Consider the following 21082-nt stretch of genomic DNA (forward strand, 5'->3'; position numbering starts at 1 on the left):
CACTTTCTAACAGAGACAAGTAGTCCCTGCTTTCTAACATGTTTTTAGTTTTTGAGTGATGTATGAAAACATTTTTCTTTTTATTCAGAATAATTACTTTTCCCCAAAAGAATGAAGTTTGCATATAGGGTAAGTGACAAGAGTAACACATTAATAATCAACTGAAGTACCAATTGAAACAAGAATGAATTAATTTAAAGCTCAAATAGGTACTTGAACAGCCGGTCAAAAGCAATGCAGAAAGCATGCTTTTCCCAAACAAACACCTATTAAGTATGAATTCCTGGAACTAAAGCAATTATTGCACTTATATGCCGTACAAACGTGCATGAAATGCAACCAGAACATGCAATTTTATAAATTTTGCAATGGAAAGAAACTCTTTTCAAAGATCCAGCAAGTATGCAAATTGTGTGTGCGATTAATACATATTTACATATACCTAGAGGCATTTATTTGAATGAGTTTCTTGATATACAGAAATAATAAAATAAAAAGGCCTGAATTAGCTCAGGCTGAAATACTTAAATGTGGAAAAATAGGAGTCCTTAGACTTCTAGCAAAATTAGTAAATTTACCAACAGTCTGTTTTGGTAAATTATCGATGTAAACAGGCACAGTCGACAACATAAAATCATGTAATTAAGTCATCAATAAACGATTAACCAAGGGCACAACACAGAAAAATTATAAGTATAAATAGGAATATAATAAGCTTATTTTTTTCAGTTCCAGAATCTCCTGGGGACGGTACATAGGGAGGGAGGTTTATTATTTTCTCCGGATGGAAATTGCTTAATTAGCACAGTGGGAAATAGGATAACGATATTTGACTTGAAAAAGTAAGAGCCCAATTTGATGCATAACTTGAACAGCAGAAAGTTAACAAGATGTGAATTTTCAGGAATAAATCCAACACTTTGCCCGTAGAAAGCCGGTATAATTATGTTGCTCTCGACATAAACGCAAATGGGTCCGCTTTATTGGCAATCAATGAAGAGGGCGAGGCCCACATTATCAGTCTAATATCGTTTAGCATTGTGCACCGCCATAGATTCAATGGAATCTGTCGCAATGTAAAGTTTAGCCCTGATGGAAAACACGTCGCTGTATGCAAAGGCAATAACGGTAAGAGCAAGCTTTAAGCAGAAGAAACAATGACTAACATTTTATCGTTTTCAGTTCTCGTATTTAAAGCCCCAGGTTTAGTGACTGGAACACATAATGCCTTTGAAATGGAACGCGTTTTTCATGGAGCCTACGACGAAACCACTTGTTTGAATTGGTCGTCGGACTCTAAAATTCTGGCTGTTGGATCCAAAGATATGGCGACTAAATTGTATTCATTTGAAAGGTAAAAGCACGGACTCTAAAACACCATTTTATAATTTATTGCGCTCTTTAAAAACAGTGAAACAGTGGAAATCGGAAATTCGATACTCTTGATACTAATTTTGCTTTCAGATTCAAGAACTTCAGAATGTACTCACTAGGCAGTCATACGGACGAAATAGTTGGTTGTTTTTTTGAGCAGGAAAGTTACGATTTGATAACAATATCGAGAAACGGTCAAACCTGCGTATGGGAGTGCACTGTTAAGCCTGGCGAATTAGAAGTTTTAAAAGACCAGGCTCCTGCCAAGAAAAAAGTAAATATTCATCCGTCTTATGTTAGCTTTATGATTATCGACGACTTTTTTATTTGCTTTACAGAAAACGTCTGACGATAATGAGGAAGATGATGTGGACATAACAAAATCTGTTGAAAAGACTCAGGAAGAAGTTGAAGAATCCCTGAAAGAATCTCCCGAGTGTAAGGCGGAGGATAATAAGTTGCTGTATATGAGACTGGCCAGACACTACTTGGCAGACGAAGTGAGGAAGGAGCATCAAGAAGCCGTCCTAACAGCAGCAGCCTATCATCCCAAGGCAAGGATTTTAGTGACTGGTAAGTTGTGATTTTAGTTTAAATTGCTTTTGGATACAGAATGGTCTTTTCCAGGCTTTTCGTGTGGAGTTTTTTTCATTTACGAGACGCCTGACATGAACTTGATTCACTCCCTGTCGATATCAGAGCAAAAAATATCTTCGATAGCCTTGAACCAAACAGGGGAATGGGTAGCTCTGGGATGTAGCGGTATTGGGCAACTTCTAGTGTGGGAGTGGCAAAGTGAGTTACATCGAAATTTATGCTTTTTATCAAACTTACTCCCAATAAATCCTAGGCGAAACCCACGTGATGAAGCAACAGAGCCATATGCTCAATATAACGTGCCTCAGTTACTCTTCAGATGGACATATAGTAGCCACAGGAGGCGGTGATGGCAAGGTAAAACTATGGAAAGTCAGCTCAGGATTCTGTTTCGTTACATTTAGCGAACATTCCAGCGCGGTTACTGCTCTTGCGTTTTGCGCCAGCAAGAACTTTATTGTGTCAAGCTCGCTTGATGGAACAGTTAGGGCTTTTGATATTACTAGGTAATTTATTGCCGTTTTTTCCTAAATTTACAGAAATGGTACGAAATTTCTTTTCAGATATCGCAATTTCAAAACCTTTACTTCACCCAGATTAGTTCAATTTTCCTGCGTATCCGTGGACAGCAGCGGAGAGTTTGTTGCGGCCGGTGGACAAGATGTTTTCGAAATATACCTTTGGTCAGTGAAAACGGGCAGATTACTGGAAATTTTATCCGGACATGAAGGACCGGTGGTAGGTTTTGCTTCAGCAACAATCAAGGATTTAAGTTTAAATGGCACTGTTTCAGTCAAGCGTAGTGTTCAGTCCGGGTTTAACTTCCACTACAATGGCCTCAGTCTCCTGGGATAAAACCCTGAGGACTTGGGACGCTATTGAAAAAGGCTCTTCGCACGAAGTAATCGAATTGTTAGCCGAAGGAGTATTTGTGACCTTTAATCCTAACGGCGTTGAAGTGGCTGTGGCGACGCTGGATGGGAGAATATCCGTTTTTGAAATACGCACTGCCACGCAAGTTGCCTCTATTGAAGGCAGAAATGATTTAGGTAGTGGACGCTCTGATAATGACTTGATTACGGCCAAGAAAACTTTAGAAGCCAAGTAAGTTACAAGCTGCGACAAGGTAGAACGAATGCTCATTTGAGACATTTTCAGGTGCTTTTCAACTTTATGTTACTCCGCTGATGGGGCATACATTTTGGCTGCAGGCCAGTCGAAGAACGTCTGCATCTATAGCGTTAAGGAGAATTTGCTTGTGAGAAAGTTTGAAATTACGCAGAATAGATCATTGGACGCTGTAGATGTAGGTCTGATAAACATTTTTTATTGTCAGTTCTTAAGTTTCTTCTTTAGGATTACATCAACAGGCGAAAACTGACTGAATTTGGAAATATGGCTTTGATCGAAGAAAGAGAACTGAGAGAAGGCGGTAATGTTGCCATCAAACTTCCGGGCGTTAGAAGTGGCGAAATGTCGAAGCGCACTCTTAAACCCGAGGTAACTTGAAGCGTCAAAGCAGCAATTCATGCATAATTACAAACAGTAATTTTTATTAATTCAGGTACGTGTTTTGTCCTTGCAATTCTCACCCACTGGTCAGCAATGGGCCGCGGCTACCACTGAAGGCCTCTTGATATACGCGTTGAACTCAGGAATTGTGTTCGATCCTTGGGATCTTCAAGCAGATATTACTCCTATGGGAATCAACAACGCTCTGAAAGATCAAGATTATCTTAATGGTTTGTATTTATCATTGCAATCAAGACCTGTTTCATAGAAAGAGAAGATCGACAGAAAACGGAATGATCTAAACTAAGCTTCAGATTTATTGAATGAAATGAAATACACAGCTTTTTAACTCTTGCTTTGTTGCAGCACTGATAATGGCAGTAAAAATGAACGAGGCCAATCACATCAGACAAGTAATAGAAACGATTCCAGTCTGTGATGGTAGGTTGACTAAATATTTGATGTATATTTAACTGAAAATTCCAAAATTTTCCAGTTGAATTAATCGTTTCAAGTCTTGGACTTCAATTTATCAAGCGATTGTTGTACATTTTCGCCAGCGCTTTAGATGCTTCAAAACACGTTCAATTTTACTTGAAATGGTTGAAACACATTATGACCATACACGGGTCAAGTCTCGTCCAGCAAGGGAACAAGCCAGCTCTTGTAGCAGTGCTACAAAGTGTTGAGAGGCGAAATGAGCAACTTTCCAAAATGTAAGTAACTTTTTTCAGTTTGAAGTCGTTTACGTTTCTATTTCTCTGAATCTTAAGGTGCGATTACAATCAATACATGACGGACTACGTTCGGTATTCACAAAAAACGGTTGTTAAAACCTTGGATGAAGACCATGATGAAATGAACGGAAAAAGTGACTTGGATAGTGAGGATGAAGATGCGTTTATGGACAATTCAGTTTTAGACTAAAAAAATTGTGTTATTGTATAAAAAATATTTCATACGCAATTGAATACTTTAATAAACATTGCTTTATCGATTTTTTGAGGTGGCGAAAATTATCATGAAGGGAATGGTTTTGCAAAGAAAAACGCCATTTATTCTTATCAGAAACAACAGAAAGTGGATGATCAAACAGAGTGATTCAATTATTTGGCGTAAAGCGTTAGTATGACTAAATTAATTTCGATTCTTACTATCGTACCAATGGCATTTATTGTTGGGAAGTGCCTGAATTCAGGTGTAAGTAATGAAAAAGCGCCTACAAAAACATCATGTAATTTTAAATTTTATTGATATATAAAATTGATAGCAACAGTATTTGTTGATTACTTAATAATTGTATAATTATAAAAGACTAAAAAACCAACTTAAGTTAACGAAATATTTATGCAAATATTAGAGCTGTAATATTTGGATAAACATTCTGTATGATGCATTACGGTTGTAAGCTAAATATAATTTTAAGTTCCCGTTACACTGGTAACGAAATATAAAATCTCTTTTATTATTTACAATTTTAAGAACTTTTCAAAAAGCTATATTGAGTTTTCTTAGACTTGCGCTTTCAAATAATTCAGATTTAAAATTTGTCCCTTGAAGGCATCATGCGATTTTCCGTTCGAAGACATTCAAAAAGGCCAATTCATTTCATGATAGATTCGTTTTGGTAGAGAAAAAACACTACAGAGCAACGATTTAGGCATTTTTCCATAAACATACTCATATTTCCGACTAAACTAGAGGTAGGTAAGTGATGATATCACAATGTTTCGTTTGAATAGGGTTTGCAGTTTAAAAAGCTGAAATGGAAATTTACAATTGGCCTCTTTTCTGTCTTTCAAAATAAAAAGATGAAGGTATTTTGTGAGAGACACACACAATAGTAGCACCAATACGTGTCACAATTCCATATTACTGTTAGCAATGCGGCTAAATCTAGTAAGGGAAATTAATTTTAGTGAATATAAAAAATACGTTTTACCTGTGAAGAATTGCAGAAGGTTTAATGTTGTTCCAAATAACATTTGTATTCTAAAATAAAATTTTAACTATGTAATTTTCATAACTGCACTAGGAACGATTTGCCTCGGACTCCGGTAAAATTGACTAATTTTTGAATTGAAAACCCCGGATTCATTGCAAAATTCATTGAAAATACCTCCAACTCTTGATTACCGGTGTTGGCAGTACCTCGTAATGTCAAAAATATTCATATGTAATGAGTACTTTAGCTGTTTTACAGAACAATGCATAATGCTACATTGCTATCTTTTGACACCACACAATATTGAAGAAACTAAAACTGAAAATTATCTTCTTATTACAGATAGATCGAGACAGATTTCTATATCTATCTATAAAAGCTTAATTAAGAAATTAAAATAATTATCTTCCCAACTCCAACAAACGATTGTTGGCCCATACTGCTGGGACTGGGGCTATGAAAGAGATTCCGACTATCCCAATGCTGGAAGCTTACCGTGTTCACAAATCATGTTATCATCATGATATTCAATGATCAAACTGCTTTTCAATTGATACTTAAAAAGCCCAGCTCTAAAAGGTAGTCAAAATAAATAACACCAAAATTGAACTTTAATTTGCTTTACGATTCAAGCCTGAATAAATATTTCAGAAAGGAATCGCAAAACAAAGCAGATACAATATTGTGACACAACACCAGGACACAATGACAACCAATAAAATAAATATATACAGCAACCCAAAAAGAAAAAAAACTTTGTTAGTTAAAAATGAAAAAAAAATCGTCTCGTTTGGATTTAGGAAGGCCAACCCAATCTTTATCAGTAGCGTGATGATCCACCATTCATAATATTTTCCAACTATGCACATATTTGCACTCCATTGAGAAAACATAGGATTTTCCCAAAAAACATTCTGGGAAAATTATTAAATTTTTTGAATGCCAAGGAAAAATTTCCTTTATGCATCATAGCAGTCGATTCAAGATTGGCTTGCTTAAGACGATTATTCCATGATAGTTGCACCATTATAAAAACATTACTTTATCGATATTATATATACACATATTTGCAAAAGTTAATCATTGTGTGGTGCAAACATTTGCTGACAACTTCATTATTTTTCGTCACTTCGGTAAATATCAGCATCTGCCTATAAGTCTCTAACACTGTCTATTCCACCAATTTTAGGACCTTGCCAATAGCAATCGTCCTATCTGAAAATACAGACAAAATATTTTTCAATCTCATACTTTAGTACCTATACTGGGGGTGAAAGAAGTATACAGATTACTATTTACTTACTCTCGTCTCTTAATGTGAATCTACCCATTTGAGGGAATTGTTTGAATGGTTCTAAACAGATAACACCTGCACATTCTATTCTCATAATAGCTACTTGGTCTTGTTTCACAAATCTCGGTCGAGTCTTAGATTTCTCTCCAGTTTTCTTATCGATTAGACAAATTAAAGCCTTGAACAAAAAAAAAACGTTGGTTAAAGAAAAGTTGCAAGAGCAAAATTGTTTTATTGCATTATTGGGCCATCGCCTGTTTTGCGACGTTTTCATTTCATAAAAATCAAATTTTTCTCGGTACCTTAACGGTGATTTCCTCTGCGGCGCAGTGAATATGCATCACCGCGCTATACCCAGCACAAATAATCGACTTGTGTTCAATGATAACGAGTTGTGCATCAAAAACTTTGCAGGTATGCACGGGGTTCAGGGCATCGCATAGCACAAAACCTGGACTAACATCTTCCTCTTCAACTCCCTTCACTTTGATTTTCACATTTTCGCCAGACACAACTCGGGACACTTCGTCATCGTCGCTCAACAGCATGTCTACAGTAACTGGGGTCTGTAACAAAATAATCACATTTTTGAGCTTCGTTGGTTGAATAGTGAAGGCTCATTAAAACTCACCCTATTAGGCATTATAACTAAACTCTGCCCCTTTCGACACTCGCCTGACTCCACTTTGCCCATTACCACCGTACCCATATCCTTATATTTGTCTACAATGGGCATCATAAACGGCCCATCTTGTTTTCTATTTAATGTTGGTAAATTGTCGATAAACGGAATGAAGGCACCGCCTTCAAACCACGAACAAATGGACTTTTCAACTGGATCTTTGAGGTTTTGGCCCAATTGTCCGGAGCAAGGCAGGAAGAACAGGTCTTTATTGAAGATGAAACCAAGCTTTTTAAGGTAGGGGAGGATTTTGTCTCTGCATTCGTTGTATCTTGAAAAAAAAAGCAGGTTCCTAATTAAACTAAAACTACGTTTTTCCTTCATTTAAATTAGGAAATATTCCGAAGTTCATTATACTCATGATATGTTTAGCGCGTTATTGCAAAACATTTATTTTATGACTCATGATATTGGCAACCAAATTTTATCGAGACAAACAATTTCGGATGTAATTTCCAAGAGAACACTTACGACCTCGTAATTATGAATAGTTACCTAGTTTCATCCCAGTTCACTGTCGGGTCATCCATTTTATTAACTAATACGACTAAATACTTTACTCCTGCTGTTTTTGCCAACATAGCATGCTCTCTGGTTTGCCCTCCTCTGTCAAAACCAGTTTCAAATTCTCCTGAAACATTTTATTTAATTTAATATATGCACGAGAGCAATGCAGTGTAATTTTAACTAAGAGGGTTTACAAATAAGAACCACACATATGTGCTTTGAAAAAAAAATAAGTTGATTATTTAAAGGCTAAAAGAAAATACTTAATCTGTATCAGATTAATTCCCATTCTCAAGCAAATAGTGTTACATAACTCCGTTCAAGGATTGTAGAGCGGCGACGAATGCTAATTTAATTATCTGGTACTAATAACGGGTTTTTACCTTTTCTAGCTGAAATCACTAATACTGCTAAGTCAGCTTGAGCAGCCCCTCCTATCATATTAGGCACAAAACTCTTGTGCCCTGGAGCATCCAGAATCGTAAAATGCTTTTTGTCAGTCTCAAAAAATGCTCTACCAACTTCCACCGTTTTGCCTTTATCTCTTTCTGAAGTTCACAAAAAACATGTAATTAGACCTGGAAAGTTTTATCGGGAACCAGATTTTTACCTTCTTGATTAGTATCTAGAGCCCAACTAAGGTACCAACTCTCCCTGCTTTTTTCACAGGCCTCCCTTTGGTACTTTTCAAGTGTTCGCTTATCAACCATTCCAGTTAGAGCCATGATTTGGCCGCCAATAGTACTCTTGCCTGCAAATCGAGTGCAAAGTTTTAATACAACGATTCATTCAGCTTAACGCGGCGAAATTCCTACCTGCATCGACATGTCCAATGAAGACAACATTAATATGCTCCTTTTTATCTTCCACCTCTACAGCCATGTCAGCTTTCTTTTTCTTGAGCTTCGGCGCTTCCTCACTAGAAGCTTCTTCGTCATCATCATCTTCTGGCGTTGAAGCTTGGGCGGCACCTTTAATGAATACAAATTATCAGATACTTTTAAAAACCGGAGACATTCAGCAGTTGAAGCTGATTCGGTAGCGTTCATACCAGAAGCTGTACTATCGTCGTCAGCGACATCTTCCCAAGTACCGCCCGCTCCTGTAGGGCTGTTATCGTCAGTGGCTGCAGGCGGAACAGGCGGAGGTTCCTCAACTTCTGGCGGTTCGGATGAAGATGACGATGGAGTACCTGCAAACAATTTCTCAATGTCGGGATCAAAGTTATTAAATATAATTAATTTAAGAAATTAATAGATAAAACGCTGCAGTCAATAGGCAGAATTTTTTAGTTTTAGATATTTGGGGTTTTAAAACCGGCTGCAGTCAGACTAGCTGCTAATCCAATCAGTAAAAAATAAAATGTTGGCTGATAACCAGCCAAGTACTAAAATTAGTATTAGCTGGAAATGTATATTGCAAAACATGAGGATATTGGCTGTAAAATCCAGTATGAACCAGCACTCCGAGCAACAGCTTTTATCTCCAATCGAATATAAAGCCGCATTTGATTCGCCCCATATCTGGGGCAAGTGGATCGAACACTTTACAATTTACGTTCAAATAAATTTTGCAAATCAAGTTTACTTAGTTAGAAAAGCATCAATATGGGCTAAGAAAAAATGATGAACGGTGATCAGATACGGACATTTTTCTGGACTCAGACATGGCGAAACATGTACAGCTTGACTTTCATATGTTAAAACGGTGGCTCCCAAGTCCCATGGGACGCTGTTAAATATTTACGAGTCCCAAAAAAGTGAAAAAATCGAGGCCACCTAACCTACAAGTACCAGGTTGTCACAAAAACAGTTATACGCGAACTTACCGTTGACCACAGGCTGTTCCTTGGGTGAGGCTTCTTTGCTCTCAGCCTCGTTGGGGCTGGGGCCGTCTTCGGAAGCTTGTTGAGATCCAAAACTAAATGAAGGCACAAATTCGACTGCGTTTACGTTCAACGTGGAAAATTTCGCTGTCACATCTGTTCCATGACTGGGGCTGCTGTTGCTTGAATTACTATCGGCTTGGGACTCCCAATTATCCGGGGCTGTATTAGTGGACATTTTTGTTTAGTTCTGAGTTGCCTTTAAAGAAAAAAATGGGAAGAAACGCGAGGAAAACAGGAAAATGATCGCCCGCGTGCGCTTACTCTGTCACCTACCGGATCACAATGGCCGAACGTCATGTCACACGTCATAACGACTGATGTTGCCAAGTATGCAAAAAATTTCAAACACTTTTAAGATTTGTTGAACTTTTACTCACCGGCATTGCCAGATCGCGAGATTTTGCCGGAAAAACTGTAAACATATATAATTTTTTCCGAATATTCTTATATCGACGGTATTTGCGAAATTTTGCTTAAATTACTGAGAAATAATTGAATTATAATTGATAATCTTTCAAGTCACTAACGATTCAATTGCTAAAAAATTGGTTTTAAATATTTATTTTCATTTTAATATGAAACGCTCATTATCAGTGGCGCCGCCGTAAAAGGGGCCCTCAGGTGGCAACGGCCGAAGGTGTAATGTGATATACATTTTCTATTTTGGTTTCCCTTTTGTGACAAAATTGTTAACAATATACGGTGTTGTTTTCAGAAATAAATAAAAATTTAAGATATTTATACGGACAGCTAAAATTACTTTATCTTATAGAGCTAGAGCAATAATAAATTTTTTGTTGTTACTGTTTTTTGCTTATGCAGCCATTTTCTCCATCCCTTTTCCTTGTAAACTATCTCCTTCCCACCTGTTGTTGTCAGTTGCAGTTGTCAGACGATCATATGGTGTTGTCGAATGGCATGATTGATAACCGGGAATCCTGTCCATCTTTTCCTTGCTTGTTTTCAGATCCGGAATATTAGTTATGGGTATTTTAGAGAAAATATCGGAAATCGAGAAAGAAATCTCGCGTACTCAGAAGAATAAAGGTGCCTTGACTAAAGTTTAAGTAACCTGTGCGTTAACATGTAGGCATTTTTCAGCCACCGAGTACCATTTAGGTCTGCTGAAAGCGAAATTAGCCAAATACAGGTCGCAGCTTTTAGAACCGTCGAAAAAGTCTGAAAAGGGCGAAGGGTTCGATGTACTGAAGAGCGGCGATGCCAGAGTGGCCCTAATAGGGTTCCCTTCAGTGGGAAAGGTACTCACTGCTAAACATCATCAAACAACTAGGTTTCAATCAAATCAATCTCTTACAGTCAACATTGCTTTCTACACTGACGAAAACCGAAAGCGAAGCAGCTTCGTATGAGTTCACTACATTGACATGCATCCCAGGTGTAATAGATTATAATGGGGCCAATATTCAACTACTGGATTTGCCTGGAATTATTGAGGGCGCCGCCCAAGGAAAGGGCAGAGGCCGGCAAGTAATTGCAGTTGCCCGTACGGCAGATTTGGTTTTAATGATGTTGGACGCGACTAAGAAAGATGTACACAGAGAGTTACTAGAAAAGGAATTGGAAAGTGTTGGCATCAGGCTGAATAAACAGAAGCCCAACATCTATTTTAAGGTAAGAGAGTTCTTGGACTTTTGCAACAATAGATGATAGCAACTGAAAACTTAACACCCGAAGATGAGGAAGGAAATTAAAAAATCATGCTCCCAGAGCTGCTGCTAGTGCCTGACTGTTTAAATTTGTAGATTAAAAAAGGAGGAGGTGTCTCCTTCAATTCTACTTGTCCTCTAACTAGAATAGATGAAAAGCTGGTTCAACTGATTCTCCATGAGTATAAAATATTCAATGCCGAAGTCCTCTTTCGTGAAGATTCGACTGCAGATGAGTTGATTGATGTGATCTGTGCGAACAGGGTCTACCTGCCTTGTCTTTACGTTTACAACAAAATTGATCAAATCTCGATCGAAGAAGTTGATAGAATTGCTAGGCAGCGCAATAGTGTAGTTGTGAGGTACAACTTGAATGGGCCATAAAACTGGTCGCAATTTATCACCTGCCTTTTTAGCTGTAATATGAAACTGAATTTAGATTATCTGTTAGAAGTGCTATGGGAATTTTTGAGTCTTATTCGTGTTTATACGAAGAAACCGGGTCAGCCACCAGACTTTTCTGATGGTTTAATTCTCCGAAAAGGAGTTACAGTCGAACATGTGTGTCATTCGATTCATAGGTAGGAGTCTTTAATTTAATCGGAACAATCCGTAAAAATTCGCTGTTTTTAGGACGTTAGCTGCTCAGTTTAAATACGCTTTGGTTTGGGGCACCAGCACTAAATATTCCCCGCAAAGAGTGGGCCTTTCCCACATCATGGCCGATGAGGATGTCATTCAAATTGTAAAAAAATAACTTAAGTTCTAGCAACAATGACAAATATATTAACGCCGATTATTATGGTGAAACTACTGTTGTTAGGCCTGTTAAGTATTTCAATACATAATATTTGAGTATAAAATAGCGCACTTCATTCTATATCCCAGGAAAAAAAGGAATTTGAAATAAAGCGCTAGCCAATAGTGTAAACCAGATTATATTGTTACAAGGTTACATCGTTAGTCTATTAAAATACAGAAAAATAATTTGAATCCATTGATTTTATAATTAGTAACTCGGGATATAGATGTCAACAAAAACATACAAACATTATTGAATGCCATTTCCATACGAATTATTTTCGCAAAAAGTGGATATTTTTTTATTGCTTCATCCAATAACGCAATAAAACAAAGTAATGGCAGAGAGTGAGACAACCAAACATAAAAGAAGCTTAGAAAACAATATACAAATATAATATAATTGCATAAAAAATATATGTACAATGCTAAATAATTGTTAACACAGAATTTTGGTAAAAAAACTTAACAATAAATAAAAAGTGTGTAGGTGTTTACCACCAAATTCAATAAAAAAGGGTTTTTGAAAACCTGCCTTCGAAACGCTAGTTTTAACAGTCGATTATTAAAAGGAAGATTAGATCGCATTGATTGAAATGAAATAGATCTCAGCCTTGCTGAGAAATATGGAAAATAGACACCTAATCTTAAATCAAATATCACTTACATATATCTGTTAAGGACGGCATAAAACTGCCTCTTACATGTAGATACACATTGAAAAATATGGTTTCCTCTAGCTAACGGACACTGTTTTAACTTATCGATTAACATGTAAAACACCAAGACATCAAAAATTAGTACACCCTGTGTGTTTGTCATCTTAGATTATAAAATATCTCTTGTACTATGTTCAATATTTTCGAGAGTCAAATAGAGAAGGTAGTAAACATTTTGTGCATATGGGGAAAACATCACATCACAAACACACCGATCATTAAAACCAAAGGAAACTGAGTTGTGAAATTACACTTTTAGTGTTTATTTCTAGGTTCGTTTTTAACGTAAGTTAAGTACAATGAATTTACATAGAAGGCGGATGTATAAAGGAAAAGCACCACAAAGAGTGGAAAAAGAACCATTGCGAATACTTCGATCAAGATGTCACGAATGCGGGCTCTTGGTCAGGATATTGCACAGGAGTTACGTGGCACGCAACTTGTCCTGCTGTCCATGCTGCCGGGAGTATTCGGAATACTGGTTAATCTATGATTTAAATCCAAAACAAGCATTATTACACAGTCATTTTAAAATAAACTTTAACTACCTCAACTTCCTTGAATGCTTCTTATGATTAGTCGTATACCTAAATTGTTGAGTATTAGTTGAAGTTAAAGCATAGGATTTGAGATGCGACTTTACACAAGTCGGCAGAGGCAGTTGCTCAATACTGTAAACGGTTGTTCTCGCCACAATCGCTCGACAGCACAGTTCTTGCAGGCTTAATACTTTATTAGACCTATAATATAAAAATCATGTCCTTTCCAGCTGGGTTTAGCTTGCAAACGACCGAAAAAATACCTCCAAAGCCGCTCCATCCCGTTCCGCTGCAACGCCATTCTGGACAGTTCGCAAAAGCTTTCGTGTATGTTAAAGTTGCAAAGTGGAGACACCTCGAAAAAGGCCATACTATGTTTATTGGCGTAGAGTTGAGCGTCTCTTTGGCTCACTTTCCGTTTGAAAGCCAAATGCAGCCGATTACCCACTAAAACTTTTGGAACGCCTGGCGCGTGACTGTCCACTTCTTTAAGCCAGCGGTCTAAGCCATCGAATGACCATCTAAAAATCGCGTATTTTATATTTTACCCAGCTTTATGTGACTCAATATAGTCCAATGTACAAGGTGTCCGTAAAAGAAATGCCTGACGTTTTCAGAAATACATTTTTGAAGGAACAGTGGCTGTTTTCATGAACTTGTCTGCTAGATATCAAACGTTCCTAGGTAGAAACACCCTGTGTATGAGCAAAGCGTATTTGCAACATTTTTACTAACCTATTGGTAATATCATAAACCAGAAGTACACCCTGGGCTCCTCTGGAATACGACCTTATTATGGTGCAGAATCTGCCCTGTCCCGAAGTATCCCACAATTGCAACTTTACTCTCTTTCCATCAAGGAGAATGGTAGTAGTTTTATATGCTGCAAAGAACATAGTTTTCATGGTACCTCAATTTATATACAAAATGAAGAACATTTTTTCAGATAAGCCGGTTGTAAATGCGAGTTTTTTTTCGTAAAACATTTGATTTGCTGGATCACTGTGTAGATCAACGATCTATTGGAAAACGAATGTTTATCTAAAACGAAAATGAATCAAAATCATTAATGGCATAAAGAAACTAAACTGATTTAGCCTAGATGACCACCCAAGATCCATTGCCACTTTCCTTAGTAACAATTCACGAAGGCGTTTCGAGCTTCCACAGTTCACTTCACAATAAAACACTTAGTTTAAAAAAAGTAGCGCACCGGATATTTGGTTAAGTTTACTTTGCGACTTTTACTTCGGTTAACCGATTTTCATAAAATTGTTTTGTACCAGTAGCTTAGCTAATACAGACGGCAAAAATGGGTTTTATTTCCATTCTTTACGGAAATTAATGCAGACACTTTGGATCGTGATTATAATCATTTGTTTTCAAACACACGAATAATACTTGAAGCTGTGCTATACTGCTCCTAATCTTGAAAACTGCCAAAGAATGTAGAAAAAAGAGGATTTTGGAAAGATGATCTAGTAAATGGATATTTTCAAAACAAGTAGAAGAAAGGTTGAAAACATCTTATCTATTGAAAAGGGTTGAAAATATCGCATGTATGGTAACAACCTTTTCGTTAAAGCATTTGATGTATTTTTTTTTCGTACAAAAAACTAGAGTTTGGACTAGGGCTTCGCCCGTTTTCAGGCGCTTGAACGTTGAAAGCGCTATATCTCCAAAACGGTTGCAAAGATCAGAACAGCCGCAATAACTTTTTCGACGCCCCGTCTTCATTACTACTTTCGTGAATTAAATTTTAACAAAAATTCCTGTTAAAAAGATACAACAAAAATGTCAATCTCTCAATAAGGACTGAAAATACCCAAAGAGACGTTATTTATTTTTCGATAACTCTTCTCGGGGATTGCCTTTCACTAGTTAATTTGTTTGGAAATTCTGAAACTTTAAATATATTTAAGCAAAACCGAGAAAACATAAAATTTGCTCGAAAAGGGAGAAACATATCTGTTGAATCATAAAACCATTTTGATACCAGTTTTCTTTATCTCCTTAGGATTGTAGGAAAACTCCCCAACCGCAAAATTAATGAATTTGTGAACATTTTTTACTTACATCTGGAAAACGGCCGAAAATAACGCAACAATCATCAGGACGTTTTCGACAGTCTTCTTTTCTTCGATAACATATCAGAAATCCCTAACCGTTTTAAAGCTAGATGCAAAAATGCGAAATTTCTGCAAAGTTTAAGAGATAACATCCCGTTTTTTAACAATTTCATAAATTTTTTTTGAGTTAGCAGGCCTAAAATCAGGATGATATTGAATGGGGGCACTTTTATATTTCGTTTTACACAACAAAGTGTCTTTGTGAACAAATTTCTTTATGTACTATTTTGCCTTAGTTTCCTCAACACTGCTCTAACATTAACAAGTGAATCAAATGTATGGGATTCTTTCAACCAATTTCAACTGAAAACATATGCATTTAAAACTGTAAAAATGCTTGTAAAACCTGCGACTTTGCAACAGTTTCTAACAGACAGGAAGAAAGTGGGTATTTTAAGCGATGTTAGTAAAATCCTGAGCAAATAAAAACAACGCAAAACTAAATTAGTAGTAGTGAAGAATCAATACGTACACTTACCACTGCCACTACAAAAAGGGCTCTCTAAAGCACCATCATCCAAATCGGACAATATTTCCTGTTTGCCCACATCACTGTCTCCTACCAGAAGGAACTTCAGCAGATAGTCGTACTGTTTTTCAGGGGGCTTGCTAGGTTCCCCGGCCATAGCAATGGAGCTAGTTTGTTTGCAACCATAATCAAATAAAATAGTGAAAGTATATCGCTGAGTAACTTTAGGCCAGCTGAATGCAACGTTTTCCGGATACAGTCAAGCCCATTTTACTTTGAGGATTGCGAGTTCGGTAAACTAATGGCCATCTGAAGCATAACAATGCAAGGAATGCCGCTCCGCTGAAGAATAATGAAACGTTCCTGCTTGGATAGTTTATTTTTTTTTTTGCAAGGTCGTTCCTTTAGTAAATAAACAGATGGATTTTTGCACTTAACCGTTAAGAAAAGCGAATTGCGGGATTGTCACACGGTCACCGATACACAACGTGGTTCAACACGTTAACACTGGGTAAATTTCAACAAAAAAATACAGTTTTTGCTACTTTTTTTCGCAAAATGGACAGAAAATTGTTCATGTCACTTTTACTGGATTCGAGTGGGGGGTAGCATGGTTGCCAGCTATTCATCCACGCCCCAAACAAATAAAAACAACTCCTATTGCAACCAATCAATGTGATTGGAGGCACAGAATTTGCATAACATGACCAGTGTTGCCAGGTCAAGTACTACAATAGCAGAAGAATAGACATAAAAAAGTAGGTAGATTTAAAAACAAAACGAAATATAATTAAATGAGTGTACATTTGAGATGAGTTCTCACCAAAACGTTAGAATTACCGTAAAAACGGTAGACCTGGCAAGCCTGAACATAACCTAAACTGTCATTAAATGAGTTCAAATACAATTATACCTGTGAATTATACTGAAGTTTTTAATAAACACATAAACATATTAGAATATAATTTGAACATTCCTTAATTATGGCATCAGGTGATTCAGAGAAGAGAAAGGTGAGTTTTTGCATATAACACGTGCTGAAAATGTATTGGAGAAACCTTCTATAAGCTGCCAAAGTTTGAGCCTTTACTGATGTGTTTTTGCTCGTAGTACGCCGTTGATTACCATTTCCCATTTGCAGCTATCTACTGGAGCTGACAAGAATTGTATACATCTGATGTTTTCACATTTTCGCAGATTTATTAGTCATAAATTTCGTCTTCAACCGGCTCCTCTTTTGTCTCGTCCCCCAATAATCACAGGAAAGTCTTGAAGTTTGGTTTTCTTGGCTTCAGCTGTATATTTTGCATATATTCGATTTGTCTTAATTTCGTGAGTATCTTACCAATCCATTTCTGATCCCAAATTATCATTCTATCTTCTACCGGATTGTTCGACACTTTTTCACAACATATTTGATTCGTATGTTGTTTCCATTTGAGTTTTCTATTTTGTATCAGTTGTTTATGTCTTCCGCCTATCCTTGCTTGATGATTAGTTCAACGATGATTTTCCAGAAACTTTCAATTCTAAAGTTTCTAGTAACCGTCTGGTCTTTAAGGGGTCTGAATCATCCCGTAAATTGAACATTAATTTTAATTCTGATGATCAAACTTTTAATTAGCACCCTTTTACATATAACTTTACAAATTTCAGGCCAACAATCAAATGCAGGACCAAAAGGAGAAAAAACGAAAGGAATCGATCCTGGATCTTTCCAAATATTTGGAGAAAACGATCAGGGTTAAGTTCGCTGGAGGCAGAGAAGCTAGTGGGATATTAAAGGGCTACGACCCTCTCTTGAACCTCGTACTAGACAATACAATCGAATACCTGAGAGACCCAGACGATCCGTACAAACTAGCGGAGGATACAAGGGAACTAGGCCTTGTTGTGTGCAGAGGAACTAGTGTAGTTTTAATTTGTCCCATGGATGGCATGGAATCGATTCCCAACCCGTTCATTTCACAAGACTAATAATAACTATATCTGTAAGTAAATATAAATGGTGTTTTTCTCTCGCGTTCATTGGAGGAAAGGTAGCGAATTGAAACCAAAGTACAACGTGGCAACAACAGTGTTTAATTAGGGCAGAAAGTAGAAACAGTCTAAAGAACTCATCAGTCTATTTGTCATTATATCATGGCAAACACTACTTACAAGTCTATCAGACTTAGTAACGTTGAATCTCTAAGCCGGGAGATTTGCAAAGTAACAACCAAGCTGAAAAACTGATATAAAGATTTACCTATAGATAAATGCTAGTTGTCCATTTTATGAAAGCATCGAATTAAGACTTGGGAAATTTCGTTAGATGGTATCCAATTTTCTAGCAGTGTTCTTCAGTTTGCCTGAACTTCTTTGGGTGTTAAGCTTTCATTCAGATTAGCTGATTCAGTGCACTTCCATAGTCCGTAGGTCTTGCCGATAGTAGTCTGCCATAATCTCAATGTACCATCTTCAGATCCCGAAGCATACAACTCGCCATCCGGAGAGAATTTTATGCAGTGAATCGGGCCGAAGTGACCTTTGAACGACTCTGCAAAAAAATCCCAGGATTAATTTACCCGATTGAGACATCTATTTTTTCGCAGTTATAAAGCAAACAATGTTTTTTAAACCCTTCCAAAACAAAACGTAACTAATAATTTTTATATCATATTAAATTACCTATTTCTGTGCCATTTTGATAGTCATACTTGTAGACCTTCAGGTCATCCCCACCTGCGACAAAGATACTCTTGTCCGGATGTAGGGATGCAGAATTAACAGGCGATGGAATGGTATATTCTCGGATTTTATTGAGGGTTTCCGCATCATAAAAGGCCACTTTGTTGGAATAAGCCACTGTTAATACCGAACCGTCTTTGGATACTTCCAAACTGTTGGGGCTGAACGGGAAAGACACTTTGTGGATTTCCTGAAATTTTCAATTCATTAGGATTTATTTTTTTGTCTTTTTCGCCAATTTACCTGTTTATTTGACCTATCCCAGACTCTTAAGGTTTTGTCATCTGCACAAGAAACCAGGTGCGTATCATTTCTGAAGAACAAAATGTGTCTTATGCCAGCTGTGTGGCCTGAGAACACTTCTGGAACTGCAGATAGACAATAGATTAGATTTTAATAGAAAGTTTCAGTCAAGGCGCTTACCAGCTTCAGGTTTATTTAGGTCAAATAGCCGAACCAACTTCTCATTACTGGCTGTTGCTAACAAAGCGGAATCTCGAGAAAAATTTACACTTTTTACGATGTGATTGTGCTGGAAGGAATGCAGTTCTTCTCCAGTAATGGCATCCCACACTTTGCCTGAAATGGATCCAGTATAATTTGGCGCCTAAGCTAAACGGTTAAAAACATTTACCAGAAAAATCAGCAGCCCCACTGGCAGCTTTTGTAGCATCAGCGTTTAGGGCTACGCCCCAAACAGCCCCTTTATGTCCTTCAAATGTGCCAATCCAGTCTCCAGTGTCTCCTTGTCTGAGCATGGGTTTTCCGTCTGAAGTAGATTTAAACGTTAAAATTAACTGTTACTTATGTGGAATTACGGAAACTTTGCATGGTTGAGTTGGATTTGGAGCGGAATATTAATCAATCCGAAACTAGGCAAGTGTGGCTTACCAGCTTATTTGTTATTGGTTTTGAGAATTCTAGCAATAAACTTCGTCCATATGCTGATAAATTTTGCATTGTAAATTAAGGCTTAAGAAATGAAAATACCAGCATTAAAGTAAGTCGCAAATTGCTAAATTATCTCGAAGTAATTGTTGTTATCAAAGGATTAGTAGATACGGAGTTATTATATGCAAAAAAGGTTGAAGCAGGAAGATCGACAGCTTGCCCTTGATAGTTATCAAAGGCTTTCCATTCAAATCAAAGGTCGTTTTCTTTATAGGGTCGACCGGCGGCCGAAAAATCTAGGCCAAGGTGTTATTCGTGTCTCCAAGAAGGTTAAATGCTGCAGGTATACAATATGTTTGACGAATTTGTAGTCAACAAATCCTGACCTTACAGAGTTCGTGTTTACCTTTACAGGCAGAAATCAAGAAATAGCTGCTCTCGGTGATCTCTGAGAAATCCAAGTGGACGACGGGTCGCGTATGTCCACTGCAAGTCAATGGCGTTTGTCGTAAGTTAGCCATTTTCACAAAAATTCGAAGTAAAACTATAAACAATGCACTTTACACGAGTCCGACGAACGAACTGAAGTTTTCAACTAGCGCATATATCGCAATCGGCTCCTTGCTTAAATGACATGCGCAATTCAGTTTGAGGTTACGTTCAGAGACAAGTCTTGTCTTTATCTATGGTCTTGTCTGTGGTTACGTTAATCAAAATCCTGAAACTTCTAACAGAGACAAGTCTACTTGTCTTTGCTTCTAATTACTAAAACGGGTATGTATATGGTATGGATTAGGACTCGGAGCCAAACTCGAATAATTCGAGTATTCAAATATTCAAAAGGCGAATAATTATGTCTAGTCATAACTCGAATAATCGAATACTCGAATACACAAACATTATCAAACTCACAAAGTGCAAATATCTTTATATGCACTATATATACTACACTGTATACTAGCTCTGTGTTTAAACTCGATTCCGTTGTTATCTGATATATTTTTTAAGGTGAGCAGCTTTTGATGTATGATGACAAATTGCTTGGATTTGAGTGAAATTTTGTCTATTTAAATTCGGCTCCGTTGTTTTCTGCGAACAGTTGAGTGAAAGAGTTACTATGTTACATAATAAAGCAATCTACTGTGGAAAACCTGACTATTTAAAGTTAAAAACTGAGCAAAAAAGTTGAAAGTGGCAAATCTGAGCAGTCCCGACTTAGAGTTCATAAAGCGTTCTATTTAGGGTGTAATTCACAGCAGAAGAACACTAATAATTGAAGGTGTGTTTACAGCAAAACACCCCTATGTTACATAATAAAGCAGTCTACTGTGGAAAACC

The 21082-nt window shown here is 37.1% G+C and overlaps 6 protein-coding genes and 1 long non-coding RNA gene across 9 annotated transcripts; 4 read left to right on the plus strand and 3 right to left on the minus strand.

Annotated features, from left to right (window-relative positions):
- LOC125502315 (periodic tryptophan protein 2 homolog) lies at positions 1–4481 on the plus strand. The gene is made up of 16 exons (XM_048667454.1): positions 1–129; positions 730–842; positions 905–1128; positions 1183–1354; positions 1465–1648; positions 1713–1947; positions 2002–2169; positions 2225–2477; positions 2535–2709; positions 2765–3075; positions 3130–3277; positions 3328–3471; positions 3536–3713; positions 3850–3924; positions 3980–4199; positions 4257–4481. Exons 1-16 carry the CDS (start codon positions 112–114, stop codon positions 4408–4410), a joined length of 2772 nt encoding a protein of 923 aa, XP_048523411.1. The 5' UTR covers positions 1–111; the 3' UTR covers positions 4411–4481.
- Positions 4482–4718: 237 nt separating this feature from the next.
- On the minus strand, positions 4719–10101 carry LOC125504858 (eukaryotic peptide chain release factor GTP-binding subunit ERF3A-like). Its single transcript, XM_048667457.1, has 10 exons — positions 9740–10101; positions 8963–9103; positions 8727–8882; positions 8522–8662; positions 8295–8459; positions 7900–8035; positions 7354–7675; positions 7025–7288; positions 6732–6900; positions 4719–6643 (listed from the first exon to the last, which is right to left on the minus strand). Exons 1-10 carry the CDS (start codon positions 9972–9974, stop codon positions 6600–6602), a joined length of 1773 nt encoding a protein of 590 aa, XP_048523414.1. The 5' UTR covers positions 9975–10101; the 3' UTR covers positions 4719–6599.
- A 579-nt stretch (positions 10102–10680) lies between these two features.
- Positions 10681–12329, plus strand: LOC125504861 (developmentally-regulated GTP-binding protein 2-like). The gene is made up of 6 exons (XM_048667467.1): positions 10681–10846; positions 10901–11058; positions 11117–11431; positions 11563–11828; positions 11883–12047; positions 12100–12329. The coding sequence occupies exons 1-6, from the start codon at positions 10783–10785 to the stop codon at positions 12221–12223; spliced, it is 1092 nt and encodes a 363-aa protein (XP_048523424.1). The 5' UTR covers positions 10681–10782; the 3' UTR covers positions 12224–12329.
- Positions 12330–12388: 59 nt separating this feature from the next.
- LOC125504862 (ras-related protein Rab-40B-like) lies at positions 12389–16734 on the minus strand. Of its 2 annotated transcripts, none has more exons than XM_048667473.1 (5): positions 16133–16734; positions 14261–14408; positions 13789–14046; positions 13535–13726; positions 12389–13473 (listed from the first exon to the last, which is right to left on the minus strand). In XM_048667473.1, exons 1-5 carry the CDS (start codon positions 16278–16280, stop codon positions 13392–13394), a joined length of 828 nt encoding a protein of 275 aa, XP_048523430.1. In that variant the 5' UTR covers positions 16281–16734; the 3' UTR covers positions 12389–13391. The 2 variants fall into 2 exon arrangements, with proteins under 2 accessions (XP_048523430.1, XP_048523429.1); XM_048667472.1 differs by having other exon boundaries at positions 16127–16733.
- Positions 16735–16962: 228 nt separating this feature from the next.
- On the plus strand, positions 16963–18118 carry LOC125504869 (U6 snRNA-associated Sm-like protein LSm7). Its single transcript, XM_048667488.1, has 2 exons — positions 16963–17136; positions 17780–18118. The coding sequence occupies exons 1-2, from the start codon at positions 17107–17109 to the stop codon at positions 18098–18100; spliced, it is 351 nt and encodes a 116-aa protein (XP_048523445.1). The 5' UTR covers positions 16963–17106; the 3' UTR covers positions 18101–18118.
- A 66-nt stretch (positions 18119–18184) lies between these two features.
- On the minus strand, positions 18185–20414 carry LOC109544520 (serine-threonine kinase receptor-associated protein; the record flags this gene model as incomplete). Its single annotated transcript, XM_019914765.2, is given in 6 exon segments — positions 18185–18662; positions 18794–19043; positions 19097–19221; positions 19277–19432; positions 19488–19622; positions 20151–20414. Coding segments are annotated over 6 exon segments (978 nt in total). The 3' UTR covers positions 18185–18465.
- A 20-nt stretch (positions 20415–20434) lies between these two features.
- LOC109544525 lies at positions 20435–20894 on the plus strand. Of its 2 annotated transcripts, none has more exons than XR_002172592.2 (2): positions 20435–20529; positions 20753–20894. It is a non-coding gene; the product is annotated as an uncharacterized LOC109544525 (long non-coding RNA). The 2 variants fall into 2 exon arrangements; XR_007281765.1 differs by having other exon boundaries at positions 20435–20518.
- The last annotated feature ends 188 nt before the right edge of the window (positions 20895–21082 follow it).

The sequence above is a fragment of the Dendroctonus ponderosae genome, unplaced genomic scaffold, assembly GCF_020466585.1.
Source record: "Dendroctonus ponderosae isolate FM_Combo_2020 unplaced genomic scaffold, Dpon_F_20191213v2 Dpon_F_20191213_6, whole genome shotgun sequence".
In the NCBI taxonomy this organism is placed as follows: Eukaryota; Metazoa; Arthropoda; class Insecta; order Coleoptera; family Curculionidae; genus Dendroctonus; species Dendroctonus ponderosae.

Coding starts and splice junctions, on each gene's coding strand:
- LOC125502315 (XM_048667454.1), top strand. Junction 843..904: donor ACGATATTTGACTTGAAAAA/GTAAGAGCCCAA, acceptor GTGAATTTTCAG/GAATAAATCCAACACTTTGC. Junction 3,925..3,979: donor AACGATTCCAGTCTGTGATG/GTAGGTTGACTA, acceptor AAAATTTTCCAG/TTGAATTAATCGTTTCAAGT.
- LOC125504858 (XM_048667457.1), bottom strand. CDS start 9,974: ATGTCCACTAATACAGCCCCGGATAATTGGGAGTCCCAAGCCGATAGT. Junction 8,663..8,726: donor CATTGGACATGTCGATGCAG/GTAGGAATTTCG, acceptor CTCGATTTGCAG/GCAAGAGTACTATTGGCGGC. Junction 7,676..7,899: donor GTGAACTGGGATGAAACTAG/GTAACTATTCAT, acceptor TTTTTTTTCAAG/ATACAACGAATGCAGAGACA.
- LOC125504861 (XM_048667467.1), top strand. CDS start 10,783: ATGGGTATTTTAGAGAAAATATCGGAAATCGAGAAAGAAATCTCGCGT. Junction 10,847..10,900: donor GCGTACTCAGAAGAATAAAG/GTGCCTTGACTA, acceptor GGCATTTTTCAG/CCACCGAGTACCATTTAGGT. Junction 11,059..11,116: donor GGTTCCCTTCAGTGGGAAAG/GTACTCACTGCT, acceptor AATCTCTTACAG/TCAACATTGCTTTCTACACT.
- LOC125504862 (XM_048667472.1), bottom strand. CDS start 16,280: ATGGCCGGGGAACCTAGCAAGCCCCCTGAAAAACAGTACGACTATCTG. Junction 14,409..16,126: donor TTGTAGTGGCAGTGGTAAGT/GTACGTATTGAT, acceptor TGTTCTTTGCAG/CATATAAAACTACTACCATT. Junction 13,727..13,788: donor GGGATGGAGCGGCTTTGGAG/GTATTTTTTCGG, acceptor TTTATATTATAG/GTCTAATAAAGTATTAAGCC.
- LOC125504869 (XM_048667488.1), top strand. CDS start 17,107: ATGGCATCAGGTGATTCAGAGAAGAGAAAG. Junction 17,137..17,779: donor GTGATTCAGAGAAGAGAAAG/GTGAGTTTTTGC, acceptor TACAAATTTCAG/GCCAACAATCAAATGCAGGA.